This window comes from Notolepis coatsorum, assembly GCF_963971535.1.
Source record: "Notolepis coatsorum genome assembly, chromosome: 3".
Lineage (NCBI taxonomy): Eukaryota > Metazoa > Chordata > Actinopteri > Aulopiformes > Paralepididae > Notolepis > Notolepis coatsorum.
In genome coordinates, this window is record NC_140167.1 from 86,857,078 (window position 1) to 86,873,664 (window position 16,587).

Below are 16,587 nucleotides of genomic sequence, written 5' to 3' on the forward strand. Positions count from 1 at the left end.
GCCCATAATAGTTTCATTCTCTCATTGGACAAGAACCTGGCGCCAGCAGCCAAGCCCCTTGGTTCAAGTTCAATCGTGCCGACGAACATGTCGTTACAAGCCCGGTTCCGCGTAGGAATACGTCTGGCGAAATACGAATGGTACTATTTGTTCACAGCGCATATATATATGGCGCAAGTAAAGTAGAACTTTCTTTTAGTCCATTAGTCCTTTACCCTCCAACCTAGTAACAGACGTGAAGCCTCACCCACGACCCACGTGTGGTGCAGTATGGCCTACTTGGCCTCAGAATAGGCATTGAGACATCGTGTGGATTAATAGTTGAATTGTCATAGTTTGGCACTATACCGTCGAGTGGGACGTATTTCTATTAAGTTAATAATAGTCTATTATGTATGGTGCATCGTTCGGTTAGAGTTATAAAGTGAGCAGTACCCCCATCGTTCCTGGCGTTATCTAGAGTCTTAACCAGGCTGGGCAGACCACGTGTGGTGCTTTCATCCGAGGAGTTCTGGGCCAGGACGAGTGGACCTGTACATTGGATTACTTTACCCGGACGACGGCGAGCCCTACACGGCTTGGATTATCTACTTGCTTTGGGTGCTTTGATTATGCCATGGATAACAGCCAACACTGCTGAGTGTTGGAACTACCCCCCGAGAGGAGTCCAGGTGAGACGGCGCTCTACCCCGAGTGAGGTCGCCTCACGTCTCTTCGTTGTGGACCGGCAGCTACCGTCTACAAGAGGGCCCAGCTGTATTCATCTGTGGACCGAGGTTCTGTGGGCACCGTGTTCAGCACTCTGAATTCTCCCAAGAAATCGTTGGCCAGATGGGATATCGCCAGCGGCTCTCCTAACCCCCCCCCCCTACTGACTTACAACCAGCGGGACCCCCCTTTAGTATATCCAGCTATAATCATTTAAGTACCATCGCTATAGTTCCCTAAAGAACCAGGTTGTATACTTGCTCCCTGCGTAACCAGAGATTGGACATTCAATGTTGATTTGCCTACGAATACTCATTTGCCTTACAAGTGCATTCAAATCATAAATGTCATTAAGTGAACGTTGTATATACCCTTTGCTATATAAAATATTCGATTTATACATTTGTGTGGACTTCGTTTCATCAGGTGGGAAAGTGTTCATCATATCTACATCATGTACTGTGTGGCCAGTAGTTAAAGTACATAATCGGTAGTGGTTTAATGATACCATACTTATCAATACAGTCAGGGAATTGTACCCCTCAGTTACAACCATCCATTTTAAACCGGTTATTACCTAATGCTAACGTTAGCAGATAGACGCGAGAGGTCATGTTAAAGCTTGTTGTTAGCTTAGGTGCTAATGTGCTAACGTTAAAGCTTGTAGAATAGACACAATGAGAGGTAATGTTAACGTTAGCAGAATAGACACGAGAGGTAGCGTTAACGTTAGCAGAATAGACACAACGAGAGTCTGGTTAATGTTGTTATTGATTGATTGATTGAAAACTGTGTTTTACTCTGGCTTGCTCCAAGCCCTCACGGACATAGCTATGCTGGAGCTCTCATGGCTATATGCCAGCGGCCCCGCCTCCCCACACGGAGACAAACTGAGTACTACCTGCAGTGGAAAAGGAACGAAGTACCAGGTACCTAAAGTGGGTAGAGTAGAGTAGGGTAGAGTTGAGTAGGTACTATGCAATGGAAAAAAGGCATAAGTGGGCTCATGGTAGCTATACACTGGCACCAGGCACACAACACAATGACTGCCATACACTGGCACCAGGCACACAACACAATGACTGCCATACACTGGCACCAGGCACACAACACAATGACTGCCATACACTGGCACCAGGCACACAACACATTGACTGCCATACACTGGCACCAGGCACACAACACAATGACTGCCATACACTGGCACCAGGCACACAACACAATGACTGCCATACACTGCCACCAGGCACACAACACATTGACTGCCATACACTGGCACCAGGCACACAACACATTGACTGCCATACACTGGCACCAGGCACACAACACAATGACTGCCATACACTGGCACCAGGCACACAACACAATGACTGCCATACACTGGCACCAGGCACACAACACGATGACTGCCATACACTGGCACCAGGCACACAACACAATGACTGCCATACACTGGCACCAGGCACACAACACAATGACTGCCATACACTGGCACCAGGCACACAACACAATGACTGCCATACACTGGCACCAGGCACACAACACAATGACTGCCATACACTGGCACCAGGCACACAACACAATGACTGCCATACACTGGCACCAGGCACACAACACAATGACTGCCATACACTGGCACCAGGCACACAACACACATACACAGTGACTGCCATACACTGGCACCAGGCACACAGCACGCATAAGCAATAGCTGAAAGGCTTTGGAGACGAGGATTGATATCAGCTAATTGAGGAGAGAGATTATTAGCTGGCCCTGATGTCAGAGACTTGGGAAAGGAACCCTCTAGTCTTTACGATAAGACGCCCTGGTTCTCCAGCGACCGCAGTGAGCCGGGACCTCGGTTTACCGTCTCGTCCAGAGTACATCACTCAGGACCATACCATACGTCAGGGCTAGGCAATTAAGTTCGGCCAAGGGCCACATTTTTTTCCAAGCCATTGTATGGGGGTCCGGAAACAAAAACAATGGCTAATTTAATATATTGATAGTGAAAACATTTTAACTCTGTGACAGACCACCTTATAACTAAGACATACATTTGTGGCAGAGGCAGAGAATGGATCAAAATAAACGAGCAAAGATAAACTGTAAACGACATACACATTTGCACTGAACATTATACCTTTGTCTGTTTGCCATTTTATTATAAAACCAGAGACAAGCGCCTCTCTCTTATCGCCTATCTTACATTACGTGCAACCAATGTGTCTATATGACGGCCCTTTCTGTGGAGCGCACTGGACTATTGAGAAACAATAGGAATTTTCCATTGGTTCTCCCAGTCCATGTGACCATTTCTAGCATTTCCATTGGCTATAGTGACAGACATAGATATATGATAAATGGATAGATACAGCGGATTAGATGCAGTCCAGAGAAAACAACCAATCTAGATATTTCAAGATTCTATGCTTTACATCCGTGCATTCTCTGAGAGATGCACTAAATTTTGAGATGACAATCGATTCCGATACAATAAAGCAAGTCTTTATCACAAACAAATCCAAAGATATTTAATGTTTTACAAAACATGTCTACTGTTGCGCCAGGCTTTAGAGGGTTAAAAGCCTAATAGTATTTTTTATTTAGTTAATAAATGTCTTGTTGTAATTCCTTATATACCTAATGTAGCGCATCTTCTTGAAGCAGATTCAGCTTTTTTTGCTCTGATTTGACTTCAGTTTAATTGCATTGTTACTGTTCACATGTGTGGTGCCGTCATATATAAGTAAAGATAAAGTTTGAATGACTTACTGAACTGATGTTTTAATTTCACACCCACATGTGGTGTGGCTTGTTTGTTATTTCAGCACCAGGCGCTGTCCACCGACTTTTTTCATGTTGAGCAAGCACTACATTGCACCTTGCGGCCTACATGTTATTCACTCTCAACATGGATAAAACAACATATAATAAGCATTCTTTAGGTGGTGGTAGTTTCTCTATTTGGACATTATAGCTAACATATAGCCTAGCCTAGTTGGTCTGATATATATAAAAAATAAAAAATTAACCTTTTTTTATTTTTATTTTTTAGTCTGAAGGGCCAGATATTATTGCTGGCGGGCCAATTTCGGCCCGCGGGCCGCCTATTGCCGACCTGTGCCATACGTTGTCTCCTTTGGATGGAGAGCATTTGCATTTCTATTCAAATCCGCATAAATGTAAGCAAATAATCTAACAGTGCAGTAAGCAAATCAGGCTTGGCAAGATTTCTTGAAATAAGTAAAAAGTGGGAACGGGATAAGTAAATTTATTTTGTGTTTACTGCAGAGTGGAGGGACTGGAAGACCCATGTTACTGACCAGACACTCTACATCGGTGATGGCTGTTGGAATGTAGAGCTTTTCAACACATATTTTAACCAGGAAATACTACTTACAGCACCTTTAACCATAAAATGTTTTTGAGAAGAGAGGTGTTCTTTTATACCTGGCTGTGCAGTACTGTGACAAGGACTTACTGTTGACTAAGTCGTATCTTTGTCTTATCTTACATTAGGTACTCCCCCCATGAGAAGCCCCCCACAAAACCACTGACAGGAAACCCTTTGTGGTGTCTACGAACCCCTGGCCCATCCTGTACCCCAGGTGCTCTTACTGTGGAGGTAGATGTGGTGAGGCCGGCTCCAGTGGCTCCAGAGGGCCGGCCGGGCAGGGCCGGAGCAGCGGGCCTGGACAGAGTAGTTCATCCTGGGCTCCAGATCCAGAGGCACCCTGGGACGTCCAGACACAGACACCACCTGGGGGACAGGAGAGAGATCCACACACACACACAAACTACATGTATGCTGTTTTCTAGAGCCAGAAACATATGGTGGTTTTTACACATTATGTACCATAAGCGGTTCTGGTTTCAGGTTTCAGGTTTTTATTTAGACTCCACAACATAAACAGATCATTACTCCAGCTTACATTGCTGTCAAGGATTGAAACGTAAAAGCCTCTTGACTTATTTCCATCGTTGTCCTTGGGTGTCAAGGATGCTAGAAACACACAACTCATTACAGAATTAATCACAATTATTATCTTTGCATAATAATAATGGCACAACCCTAAATTAATACAAAACAAAGCACATTTGTTGATGCAATGTTCATTTATGTCGAAAGTCAGTGAGCTTCAGGAAGCACCCTCGGGGGAGGGAATTTGGGGGATGGGAGGGAGGGCGGAGAGTGGGGGGTGGGAGTTAAGGAGAGGGTAGTGGCTTAGGGTTTTGGGCGTGTGAGGCAGTCGAGGGATCCGCCCCTCCTTTCGTGCACGTCGCCAGTCGTGCTCGTGGGGGGGAGGTTTGCGTGAGGATGGGGAGGGGGGGGGGGGGGGAGGGAGGCCATCCATCTTATCTTCAGACAGTCAGAGACTGTCCCGTCCTGGTTGCGATGGGTACGGACGTCATAAACCAGGTCTTATCTTGACTTCTTCTCCTCGGCCTCTTTCATTGACCTCGAAACATTCCTTCTTTTCTTCCACAGACTTGAGTACGTGGCGGGGGTGGGGGGGGGGGGGTGGGTTGAAACAGGTTACAATGATTCCTGTAACGCTTTAATTTAATTTAATCCAGATCTTGTATCTTCTTTGTCGCGGTCCTAATGTCCTGCGCGACCCCCAACATTACTTGACCCCTACATTGTTCATCGGCTGAATGTTGAGCGAGCCGCTTGGTCAATTCAATGTGGGCATTTTCCAATCTTGCTACTACTTGAAGGCAGCAAATCCAAATCCAAATTGCGATCGCTCCCCAACCGATCAGGAAGATGACGAGGAGATATAGATCCTCAACATCTTCAATCTCAATAGAATATAGGCATATTGATCGCCAATTATTCCAACTGTCAATTGCAAACCCGGCCTGGAATGTCCCTATCGGACATAATGGTTCGGTCGCACTTTGTTTTCTTGAAGAGAAGATTCGATCCACTGCTGCAAAACTCCAGCTTATTAGTTGATCCATTGAGTGACTCACGTTGAGAGTCACTGAATATAAATATCTTGGTGTGTGGCTCGATGAGAAATGTACATTTCAATTCCATGTGGACAACCTCGCGTCCAAGTTGCAACAGGAAATTGGCTTCCTGTACAGAAACAGAAGCAGCTTTCCTTTGATCAGGAGGAAGAGAGTTGTCGAAGCAGTTTTCTTATTAGAGTATCTATCTAGTATCTATCTATCTATAGAGTATCTATCTAGTATCTATCTATCTATCTATCTTATCAGCTCTGCATCTCTTTTCAAGCCCATGCACGTGCAACAATGGGTTTCCACAAACTCCCAGAGGCACCAGCAGCTTTAAAAACAAAAAAGAGAAATAATAATAATAATAATAATAGAAAATATTTCCCATCTTCCAAAAACAACACCTCCCTCCACCAATAACCAATCAGATGTGTTTAGCCTGTGTGGGGTTTCCAGGGTCTCATTGGAAAACTAAGATCACCATCGTGTTCCTCGTCAAATAGTACACAATGTTATTATCATTATATATCTTTTAATTCAGCTTAAAGCTGCTGTTAGTCTGTGGAAAACCTTTGTTGCTCGTAGGACGGGCTTGAAAAATGATGCAGAGCTCTATTTCCGCTGGGCAGGTAAACGCAGTCTTATTTTTCAGAAGTCGCCTACTGCAGCTTTAACTGGAAATTAGACCAAAACACTTTCGATTCCTGAGGAGCACGGATTAACGGGGCTCCCGTGAACAAATAAATAAATAAATAGGGGCTTAGAAACATGCCTCGGTCCATGACGGAGCATTTGATGTGGTGGCGTTTTAATTCTGGTCACAGACTACAAGACTTTGAAAACCCTGAGCGACTGTGAGACGTGCCGTGCTGAGAATATCAGATCTCTTCGGTGACTGGAGGCGTGTGTTAGGGATGGGTACCGAATCCGGTACTTTTAAGGGTATCGACCGAATTAACGTCGGTCCTACCGAGTACCGATTCACGTGAGATCCACCGGTGCCACATTTCGGTAAAAAAGAAATAAATGTACGTTTGATTTTTTATAAAGTCCGACGACATCAACGTTTCGTTTAACGGGAAAACGAAACCTGTGAAGTGTGCCGCACGTTTACGTCAACGTAAACTTGATTCAACAACAAAGCAGTCGGGGCAATGGCAAGCCAAAAACGGTCGCAAGTGTGGTTACACTTTACAAAGCTAGATGCAGACAACGCTGCAATATTATATATATATATATATATTAACAAATTGTTCTAGGTAGATTAAATTTTTAGAGACCAAAGTACAGAACAAGGGTACCATTGGTACCCAACCCTAGCGTGTGTGCGCTTCAAACGAGGACGGTCAATATTGAACATTGAACATGATTTGCACAGTGGGACAAAGCTTTGGCACTAAGCAGGGGTGGGTGGGGGGCGGGGGGGCTCCATCGACCTAATCAGCGAGGCGCTCTGGCTGTGTGTACACTACACAGTGCTTAAAAGGGAATATTTACCATAAAAACAGAACTGAAACGTGAAAAGCTAAACTGAGTCGGGAGTAGAGCAGTTCTGTGGGTAGCCGACTAGGAGCTGCCCAGTACAACCAGTCTGACACTGTTGACCACTAGGAGCTGCCCAGTACAACCAGTCTGACACTGTTGACCACTAGGAGCTGCCCACTACAACCACAGTCTAACACTGTTGACCACTAGGAGCTGCCCACTACAACCAGTCTAACACTGTTGACCACTAGGAGCTGCCCAGTACAACCAGTCTGACACTGTTGACCACTAGGAGCTGCCCACTACAACCAGTCTAACACTGTTGACCACTAGGAGCTGCCCAGTACAACCAGTCTAACACTGTTGACCACTAGGAGCTGCCCACTACAACCACAGTCTAACACTGTTGACCACTAGGAGCTGCCCAGTACAACCACAGTCTAACACTGTTGACCACTAGGAGCTCCCCAGTACAACCACAGTCTGACACTGTTGACCACTAGGAGCTGCCCACTACAACCAGTCTAACACTGTTGACCACTAGGAGCTGCCCAGTACAACCACAGTCTGACACTGTTGACCACTAGGAGCTGCCCACTACAACCAGTCTAACACTGTTGACCACTAGGAGCTGCCCACTACAACCAGTCTAACACTGTTGACCACTAGGAGCTGCCCACTACAACCAGTCTGACACTGTTGACCACTAGGAGCTGCCCAGTACAACCAGTCTGACACTGTTGACCACTAGGAGCTGCCCAGTACAACCAGTCTAACACTGTTGACCACTAGGAGCTGCCCACTACAACCAGTCTAACACTGTTGACCACTAGGAGCTGCCCACTACAACCAGTCTGACACTGTTGACCACTAGGAGCTGCCCAGTACAACCAGTCTAACACTGTTGACCACTAGGAGCTGCCCAGTACAACCAGTCTAACACTGTTGACCACTAGGAGCTGCCCACTACAACCAGTCTAACACTGTTGACCACTAGGAGCTGCCCAGTACAACCAGTCTAACACTGTTGACCACTAGGAGCTGCCCACTACAACCAGTCTGACACTGTTGACCACTAGGAGCTGCCCAGTACAACCACAGTCTGACACTGTTGACCACTAGGAGCTGCCCAGTACAACCACAGTCTGACACTGTTGACCACTAGGAGCTGCCCAGTACAACCAGTCTGACACTGTTGACCACTAGGAGCTGCCCAGTACAACCACAGTCTGACACTGTTGACCACTAGGAGCTGCCCACTACAACCAGTCTAACACTGTTGACCACTAGGAGCTGCCCACTACAACCAGTCTGACACTGTTGACCACTAGGAGCTGCCCAGTACAACCAGTCTAACACTGTTGACACTAGGAGCTGCCCACTACAACCAGTCTGACACTGTTGACCACTAGGAGCTGCCCAGTACGACCACAGTCTAACACTGTTGACCACTAGGAGCTGCCCACTACAACCAGTCTGACACTGTTGACCACTAGGAGCTGCCCAGTACAACCAGTCTGACACTGTTGACCACTAGGAGCTGCCCACTACAACCAGTCTGACACTGTTGACCACTAGGAGCTGCCCAGTACAACCACAGTCTGACACTGTTGACCACTAGGAGCTGCCCACTACAACCAGTCTGACACTGTTGACCACTAGGAGCTGCCCAGTACAACCACAGTCTGACACCGTTGACCACTAGGAGCTGCCCAGTACAACCAGTCTGACACTGTTGACCACTAGGAGCTGCCCACTACAACCAGTCTAACACTGTTGACCACTAGGAGCTGCCCAGTACAACCAGTCTAACACTGTTGACCATTAGGAGCTGCCCAGTACAACCAGTCTAACACTGTTGACACTAGGAGCTGCCCACTACAACCAGTCTGACACTGTTGACCACTAGGAGCTGCCCAGTACAACCAGTCTAACACTGTTGACACTAGGAGCTGCCCACTACAACCAGTCTGACACTGTTGACCACTAGGAGCTGCCCAGTACGACCACAGTCTAACACTGTTGACCACTAGGAGCTGCCCACTACAACCAGTCTGACACTGTTGACCACTAGGAGCTGCCCAGTACAACCAGTCTGACACTGTTGACCACTAGGAGCTGCCCACTACAACCAGTCTGACACTGTTGACCACTAGGAGCTGCCCAGTACAACCACAGTCTGACACTGTTGACCACTAGGAGCTGCCCACTACAACCAGTCTGACACTGTTGACCACTAGGAGCTGCCCAGTACAACCACAGTCTGACACCGTTGACCACTAGGAGCTGCCCAGTACAACCAGTCTGACACTGTTGACCACTAGGAGCTGCCCACTACAACCAGTCTAACACTGTTGACCACTAGGAGCTGCCCAGTACAACCAGTCTAACACTGTTGACCATTAGGAGCTGCCCAGTACAACCAGTCTAACACTGTTGACACTAGGAGCTGCCCACTACAACCAGTCTGACACTGTTGACCACTAGGAGCTGCCCAGTATGACCACAGTCTAACACTGTTGACCACTAAGAGCTGCCCACTACAACCAGTCTGACACTGTTGACCACTAGGAGCTGCCCACTACAACCACAGTCTAACACTGTTGACCACTAGGAGCTGCCCAGTACAACCAGTCTAACACTGTTGACCACTAGGAGCTACCCAGTACAACCAGTCTGACACTGTTGACCACTAGGAGCTGCCCACTACAACCAGTCTGACACTGTTGACCACTAGGAGCTGCCCACTACAACCAGTCTGACACTGTTGACCACTAGGAGCTGCCCACTACAACCACAGTCTGACACTGTTGACCACTAGGAGCTGCCAAGCACAACCAGTCTAACACTGTTGACCACTAGGAGCTGCCCAGTACAACCACAGTCTGACAGTGTTGACCACTAGGAGCTGCCCATTACAACCAGTCTAACACTGTTGACCACTAGGAGCTGCCCAGTACAACCACAGTCTGACACTGTTGACCACTAGGAGCTGCCCAGTACAACCACAGTCTGACACTGTTGACCACTAGGAGCTGCCCAGTACAACCACAGTCTAACACTGTTGACCACTAGGAGCTGCCCAGTACAACCACAGTCTAACACTGTTGACCACTAGGAGCTGCCCAGTACAACCACAGTCTGACACTGTTGACCACTAGGAGCTGCCCACTACAACCAGTCTAACACTGTTGACCACTAGGAGCTGCCCAGTACGACCACAGTCTGACACTGTTGACCACTAGGAGCTGCCCAGTACAACCACAGTCTAACACTGTTGACCACTAGGAGCTGCCCAGTACAACCACAGTCTAACACTGTTGACCACTAGGAGCTGCCCAGTACAACCACAGTCTGACACTGTTGACCACTAGGAGCTGCCCACTACAACCAGTCTAACACTGTTGACCACTAGGAGCTGCCCAGTACGACCACAGTCTGACACTGTTGACCACTAGGAGCTGCCCAGTACGACCACAGTCTGACACTGTTGACCACTAGGAGCTGCCCAGTACAACCACAGTCTGACACTGTTGACCACTAGGAGCTGCCAAGCACAACCAGTCTAACACTGTTGACCACTAGGAGCTGCCCAGTACAACCACAGTCTGACAGTGTTGACCACTAGGAGCTGCCCATTACAACCAGTCTAACACTGTTGACCACTAGGAGCTGCCCAGTACAACCACAGTCTGACACTGTTGACCACTAGGAGCTGCCCAGTACGACCACAGTCTGACACTGTTGACCACTAGGAGCTGCCCAGTACAACCACAGTCTGACACTGTTGACCATTAGGAGCTGCCCAGTACAACCACAGTCTAACACTGTTGACCACTAGGAGCTGCCCAGTACAACCACAGTCTAACACTGTTGACCACTAGGAGCTGCCCAGTACGACCACAGTCTGACACTGTTGACCACTAGGAGCTGCCCAGTACAACCACAGTCTAACACTGTTGACCACTAGGAGCTGCCCAGTACAACCACAGTCTGACACTGTTGACCACTAGGAGCTGCCCAGTACGACCACAGTCTGACACTGTTGACCACTAGGAGCTGCCCAGTACAACCACAGTCTGACACTGTTGACCACTAGGAGCTGCCCAGTACGACCACAGTCTGACACTGTTGACCACTAGGAGCTGCCCAGTACGACCACAGTCTGACACTGTTGACCACTAGGAGCTGCCCAGTACAACCACAGTCTGATACTGTTGACCACTAGGAGCTGCCCAGCTTCTCTAACCTTTAGCCTTTCTAACCTTCAGGACCCAAGCCCTCTTCTCTAACCTTTAGCTTTTCTAACCTTCAGGACCCAAGCCCTCTTCTCTAACCTTTAACATTTAACCCTTCTAAGTTCTAACCTTCAGGACTCAAGCCTGCTTCTAAATGGTAAATGGTGCATTTAATCAGCTTTTATCCAAAGCGCTTTACAATTTTGTTCCTCACATTTTACGCATTCACTCACATTCACACACAGACGGCGGAGGCAACCATGCAAGGTGCCAACTTGCTCATCGGGAGCAATTAGGGGTTGTGTCTTGCTCAAGGACGCATCGACACGCTGCCCGGGAATGGAACAGGGAACCCTCCGATTACCAGATGACTGCTCTACCTCCTGAGCCTCTGTCGCCACTGTCGCCCACTGCCACTTCTCTGACCTCCAGGCCACTGTTCTCCGGTTAGATTTTCACTTTCACTCAACATTGTGATGTTGTGTTTGGCCAGAGAAGTGCGAGGTTACCTGCCAGATGGTGCTGTTGGCGGCGTAGCGGACCTCACAGGTCAGTGGGCCGGGTCCGCTCACAGGCGGGTCGATCCAGCTGATGACCAGCTCACCCTCTGTCGTCTGCCGGTGGGTCAGGTTAACCGGAGGACTGGGTTTCCCTGCAGAATACACACAAGTACAGGGGTTAAAACCGAAGGACTGGGTTTCCCTGCAGAATACACACAAGTACAGGGTTTAAAACCGAAGGACTGGGTTTCCCTGCAGAATACACACAAGTACAGGGGTTAAAACCGGAGGACTGGGTTTCCCTGCAGAATACACACAAGTACATGGTTTAAAACCGAAGGACTGGGTTTCCCTGCAGAATACACACAAGTACATGGTTTAAAACCGAAGGACTGGGTTTCCCTGCAGAATACACACAAGTACAGGGGTTAAAACCGGAGGACTGGGTTTCCCTGCAGAATACACACAAGTACAGGGTTTAAAACCGGAGGACTGGGTTTCCCTGCAGAATACACACAAGTACAGGGTATAAAACCAAAAATACTTTTTTAAGACTTTAAAATAAATCATCCTTATTTTGTATTATATACTTCTGGGTGTATTTGGCTACTCCGTAGCCTAAATAGAAAGTTTTATGCAAAAACGATTGACCAAAAATGACCCAGAATCAAACCTGTGACATCAAAGTACACAGTACTGTGACCTTACCCAGTGGAGCCACAATTGAATTTTTTATTCAAATCCAAAAGGCCAAATAACAGAGGAAAAGTCTGTTTGTCAAAAGTCAACAAGTTCTCCATAAAGTGCAGTTTAAGGCCACTTTTAACACAACAAATTACTACTCACATCCTGTGCGCTAAAAACCATTACCATGATCCTAAAATACAGTGGAGCAAACCAGTCAATTATGATGATAAATATTGGAAACATTATGGAACACATTGGTATTATCCATTAATAGGAACACAAAGATTGGATGTGTGTGTGTGTGTGTATGCACGTGTCTGTGCATGCATGTGCATAGTTTGTACATTATGCAAAGTCTTATTCTATCATTGTGGAGATCGTAGATCACTCACACACACAAACACACACACACAGACACACACACACAGACACACACACACAAACACACACACACAAACACACACACAAGGCCTTTTTGCGGCTGGTCGCCGCGGCACTCGGCTCATGCGTGTCCTAGTCAAATGAACAGGTGTGTTAGTGAAGTGAATGTACCATTATGACCTCATCTATCCACACACCCCCTGAGTAGGCGAGAGCCTACTGTCATCTTCAGAGAGCACACGCCACAAGCTATTTTCAAACATGTCCATTCATTTAGGAGGCAGCAATGCCGATAATGGGATAAAAACAATTGTGTAACACCTGAATGGGCCACTTAGAGGGCTCTCTTCCTGTAGCAGACTTAAAGGGACACAGCAACATTATGGGGAAATGCTCTTACCATCTTCTCCAAAGTCAGACTAGAAAATAGACACCAATTTCCTCTCTGTGCGTTCAGTAGAAAAGCTATCCGCTGCGAGCTAGCCTAGCTTAGCACAAACGAATGGAAGAATATAGGAAACAGCTAGCCTAGCTTAAAACTCTGGCATGGGATGGGGGAGGGCGGGAGTGTTGTGGGTGTGTTTGTTTATATTTCTCGTGAAGGTTGTTTAATTGAACGTTCGAAAAACAAATGTATTTAGCTAGGCTCGCGGTCCGTATCTGCTTCCATCCATTTGTGCTAAGCTAGGTTAGCTTGCAGTCGGATAGCCTTCTACTGAATGCACAGAGAGGAAACTGGTCGGTAAGTTACTTCATTTACATATTTCAAGCGGGATCGCGCTGCCCACTGAGATGAAGCCTCTTCAGATGAATTTAGAAACATCCCTCATTGAGATGAAGCCTCTTCAGACTAGGAACGGCGTGGTGGGAAGCTAGAGGGAAGGGAAAAAAACATTTCACTCGTCTCACTCTTCTCGTCTCTTACCGGCGCGGCCGGGCAGGGACAGCAGGACCGCCAAAGCAGTGGTGTCGGACACGTTGACGGTCACCATGGCAACAGAGCCCATCACGTCGCCGAGGGCGATAGAACATGCGACGGAATCCTCCCCTGTGCAGACGACAGGACCGTCGCTCGCTCGTCCGCCCTCCTCTCCTCGGGACCTGGGGGCGGAGGGGTGGAAGGCGTCAGCGTAAAGGAGTTGAAGGAAGAGCTCTGTGCTTCAGCCCCTCCACCAGCGGGGGTCACTGCTCCCGGAGTAGGACAGTATAGTGGCAACAGGTCTATGGGCCACTTCTCAACGGCTGAACCCAAAGAAGATTCCAGAGTACCGCGGTTCACTTTTATCTAATAAACAGGAAGAAAGACTTGTCAGGTTCTAAACTGTGTGGGTATTGTAGAGGAATATAATGAATGTACTTAGTCAAAGTCGCCTATTCTCAGTCTAACCCGTCCAATCTTTCACCGTCGACTAAAGACGCACTTCTTCAACCATTATCTGAATTTAAAAAAATGTAAATAAAAATCTAACCCTAACTAACCTTACGGTCATGCACTTGTCCTAATAAACTAACCTACACTGTAGCACTCAACACTTTGATGAACATTGTTACTCAGCTGATAGAGTTGTGCCCTTCCTGATGACTGGTCGTACAGAACTTGTAAGTCGCTTTGGATAAAAGCGTCAGCTAAATGACTAAATGTAAATGTAAATATAGACTTTGTTAAACACAGTTTTATTATCAGAGTTATAGATGGATGACTCAACGAGGACAATGGCCTGATGTCCCCAGGAGAGATCCAGAGTCCAGTCAGACGTAGGTTTAAATAGTGGAGAGAAAGGGATTCTGGGTAGGATGGCCCAGGTACAGGATTGGAGGGGGGGGGGGGGGCATGACGGGGTGAGTTGGAAAAGGGGGATGGTATCAGATGAGATACCATCGCTGAAGGTGTGAAACGTCTGTCTCCGGGAGGGGAGAGGGTCTGTGAGGGGGGGGAAGGGGATCATTATCCCACAGTATCAAACAAGAAGAAAGACTATCAGGTTTTAAACTGTGTGGGTTTCAAACAAGAAGAAAGACTGTCAGGTTTTAAACTGTGTGGGTATCAAACAGGAAGAAAGACTGTCAGGTTTTAAACTGTGTGGGTTTCAAACAAGAAGAAAGACTGTCAGGTTTTAAACTGTGTGGGTATCAAACAAGAAGAAAGACTGTCAGGTTTTAAACTGTGTGGGTATCAAACAGGAAGAAAGACTGTCAGGTTTTAAACTGTGTGGGTATCAAACAGGAAGAAAGGCTGTCAGGTGTTAAACTGTGTGAGTATCAAACAGGAAGAAAGACTGTCAGGTGTTAAACTGTGTGAGTATCAAACAGGAAGAAAGGCTGTCAGGTGTTAAACTGTGTGAGTATCAAACAGGAAGAAAGCTGTCAGGTGTTAAACTGTGTGGGTATCAAACAGGAAGAAAGACTGTCAGGTGTTAAACTGTGTGGGTATCAAACAGGAAAAAAGGATGTCAGGTTTTAAACTGTGTGGGTATCAAACAGGAAGAAAGGCTGTCAGGTGTTAAACTGTGTGGGTATCAAACAGGAAAAAAGGATGTCAGGTTTTAAACTGTGTGGGTATCAAACAGGAAGAAAGACTGTCAGGTGTTAAACTGTGTGGGTATCAAACAGGAAGAAAGACTGTCAGGTGTTAAACTGTGTGGGTATCAAACTAAAATAAAGGCTGTCAGGTTTTAAACTGTGTGGGTATCAAACTAAAATAAAGACGGCCAGGTTTTAAACTGTGTGAGTATCAAACAGGAAGAAAGGCTGTCAGGTTTTAAACTGTGTGGGTTTCAAACAGGAAGAAAAACTGTCAGGTTTTAAACTGTGTGAGTATCAAACAGGAAGAAAGGCTGTCAGGTTTTAAACTGTGTGGGTTTCAAACAAGAAGAAAGACTGTCAGGTTTTAAACTGTGTGGGTATCAAACAAGAAGAAAGACTGTCAGGTTTTAAACTGTGTGGGTATCAAACAGGAAGAAAGACTGTCAGGTTTTAAACTGTGTGGGTATCAAACAGGAAGAAAGGCTGTCAGGTGTTAAACTGTGTGAGTATCAAACAGGAAGAAAGCTGTCAGGTGTTAAACTGTGTGGGTATCAAACAGGAAGAAAGACTGTCAGGTGTTAAACTGTGTGGGTATCAAACAGGAAAAAAGGATGTCAGGTTTTAAACTGTGTGAGTATCAAACAGGAAGAAAGGCTGTCAGGTTTTAAACTGTGTGGGTATCAAACAGGAAGAAAAACTGTCAGGTTTTAAACTGTGTGGGTATCAAACTAAAATAAAGGCTGTCAGGTTTTAAACTGTGTGGGTATCAAACTAAAATAAAGACGGCCAGGTTTTAAACTGTGTGGGTATCAAACTAAAATAAAGGCTGTCAGGTTTTAAACTGTGTGGGTATCAAACTAAAATAAAGACAGTCAGGTTTTAAACTGTGTGGGTATCAAACAGGAAGAAAGACTGTCAGGTTTTAAACTGTGTGGGTATCAAACAGGAAGAAAGACTGTCTGGTTTAAAACTGGGTGGGTATCAAGCAGAAATGCGTCAGAACATCAAAACATTAGTTGTTACATCATTGATAAAGTGAATATTGTGCTTCAGTATCTTCTTGACACATTTCTGTGCATATAATTTTGATAGGA

At 46.6% G+C, this 16,587-nt stretch overlaps 1 protein-coding gene across 1 annotated transcript in view; it reads right to left on the reverse strand.

The window, feature by feature from the left end:
* Positions 1 to 16,587, reverse strand: part of lepr (leptin receptor) — a gene marked incomplete at both ends in the record, with an annotated part of 90,127 nt that overhangs the window by 64,565 nt on the left and 8,975 nt on the right. The window contains 3 exons of the mRNA XM_084311285.1: positions 4,330 to 4,471; positions 11,912 to 12,054; positions 13,896 to 14,071. Coding sequence (XP_084167411.1) covers positions 4,330 to 4,471; positions 11,912 to 12,054; positions 13,896 to 14,071 — 461 coding nt within the window. The remainder of the gene's footprint in view (positions 1 to 4,329; positions 4,472 to 11,911; positions 12,055 to 13,895; positions 14,072 to 16,587) is intronic.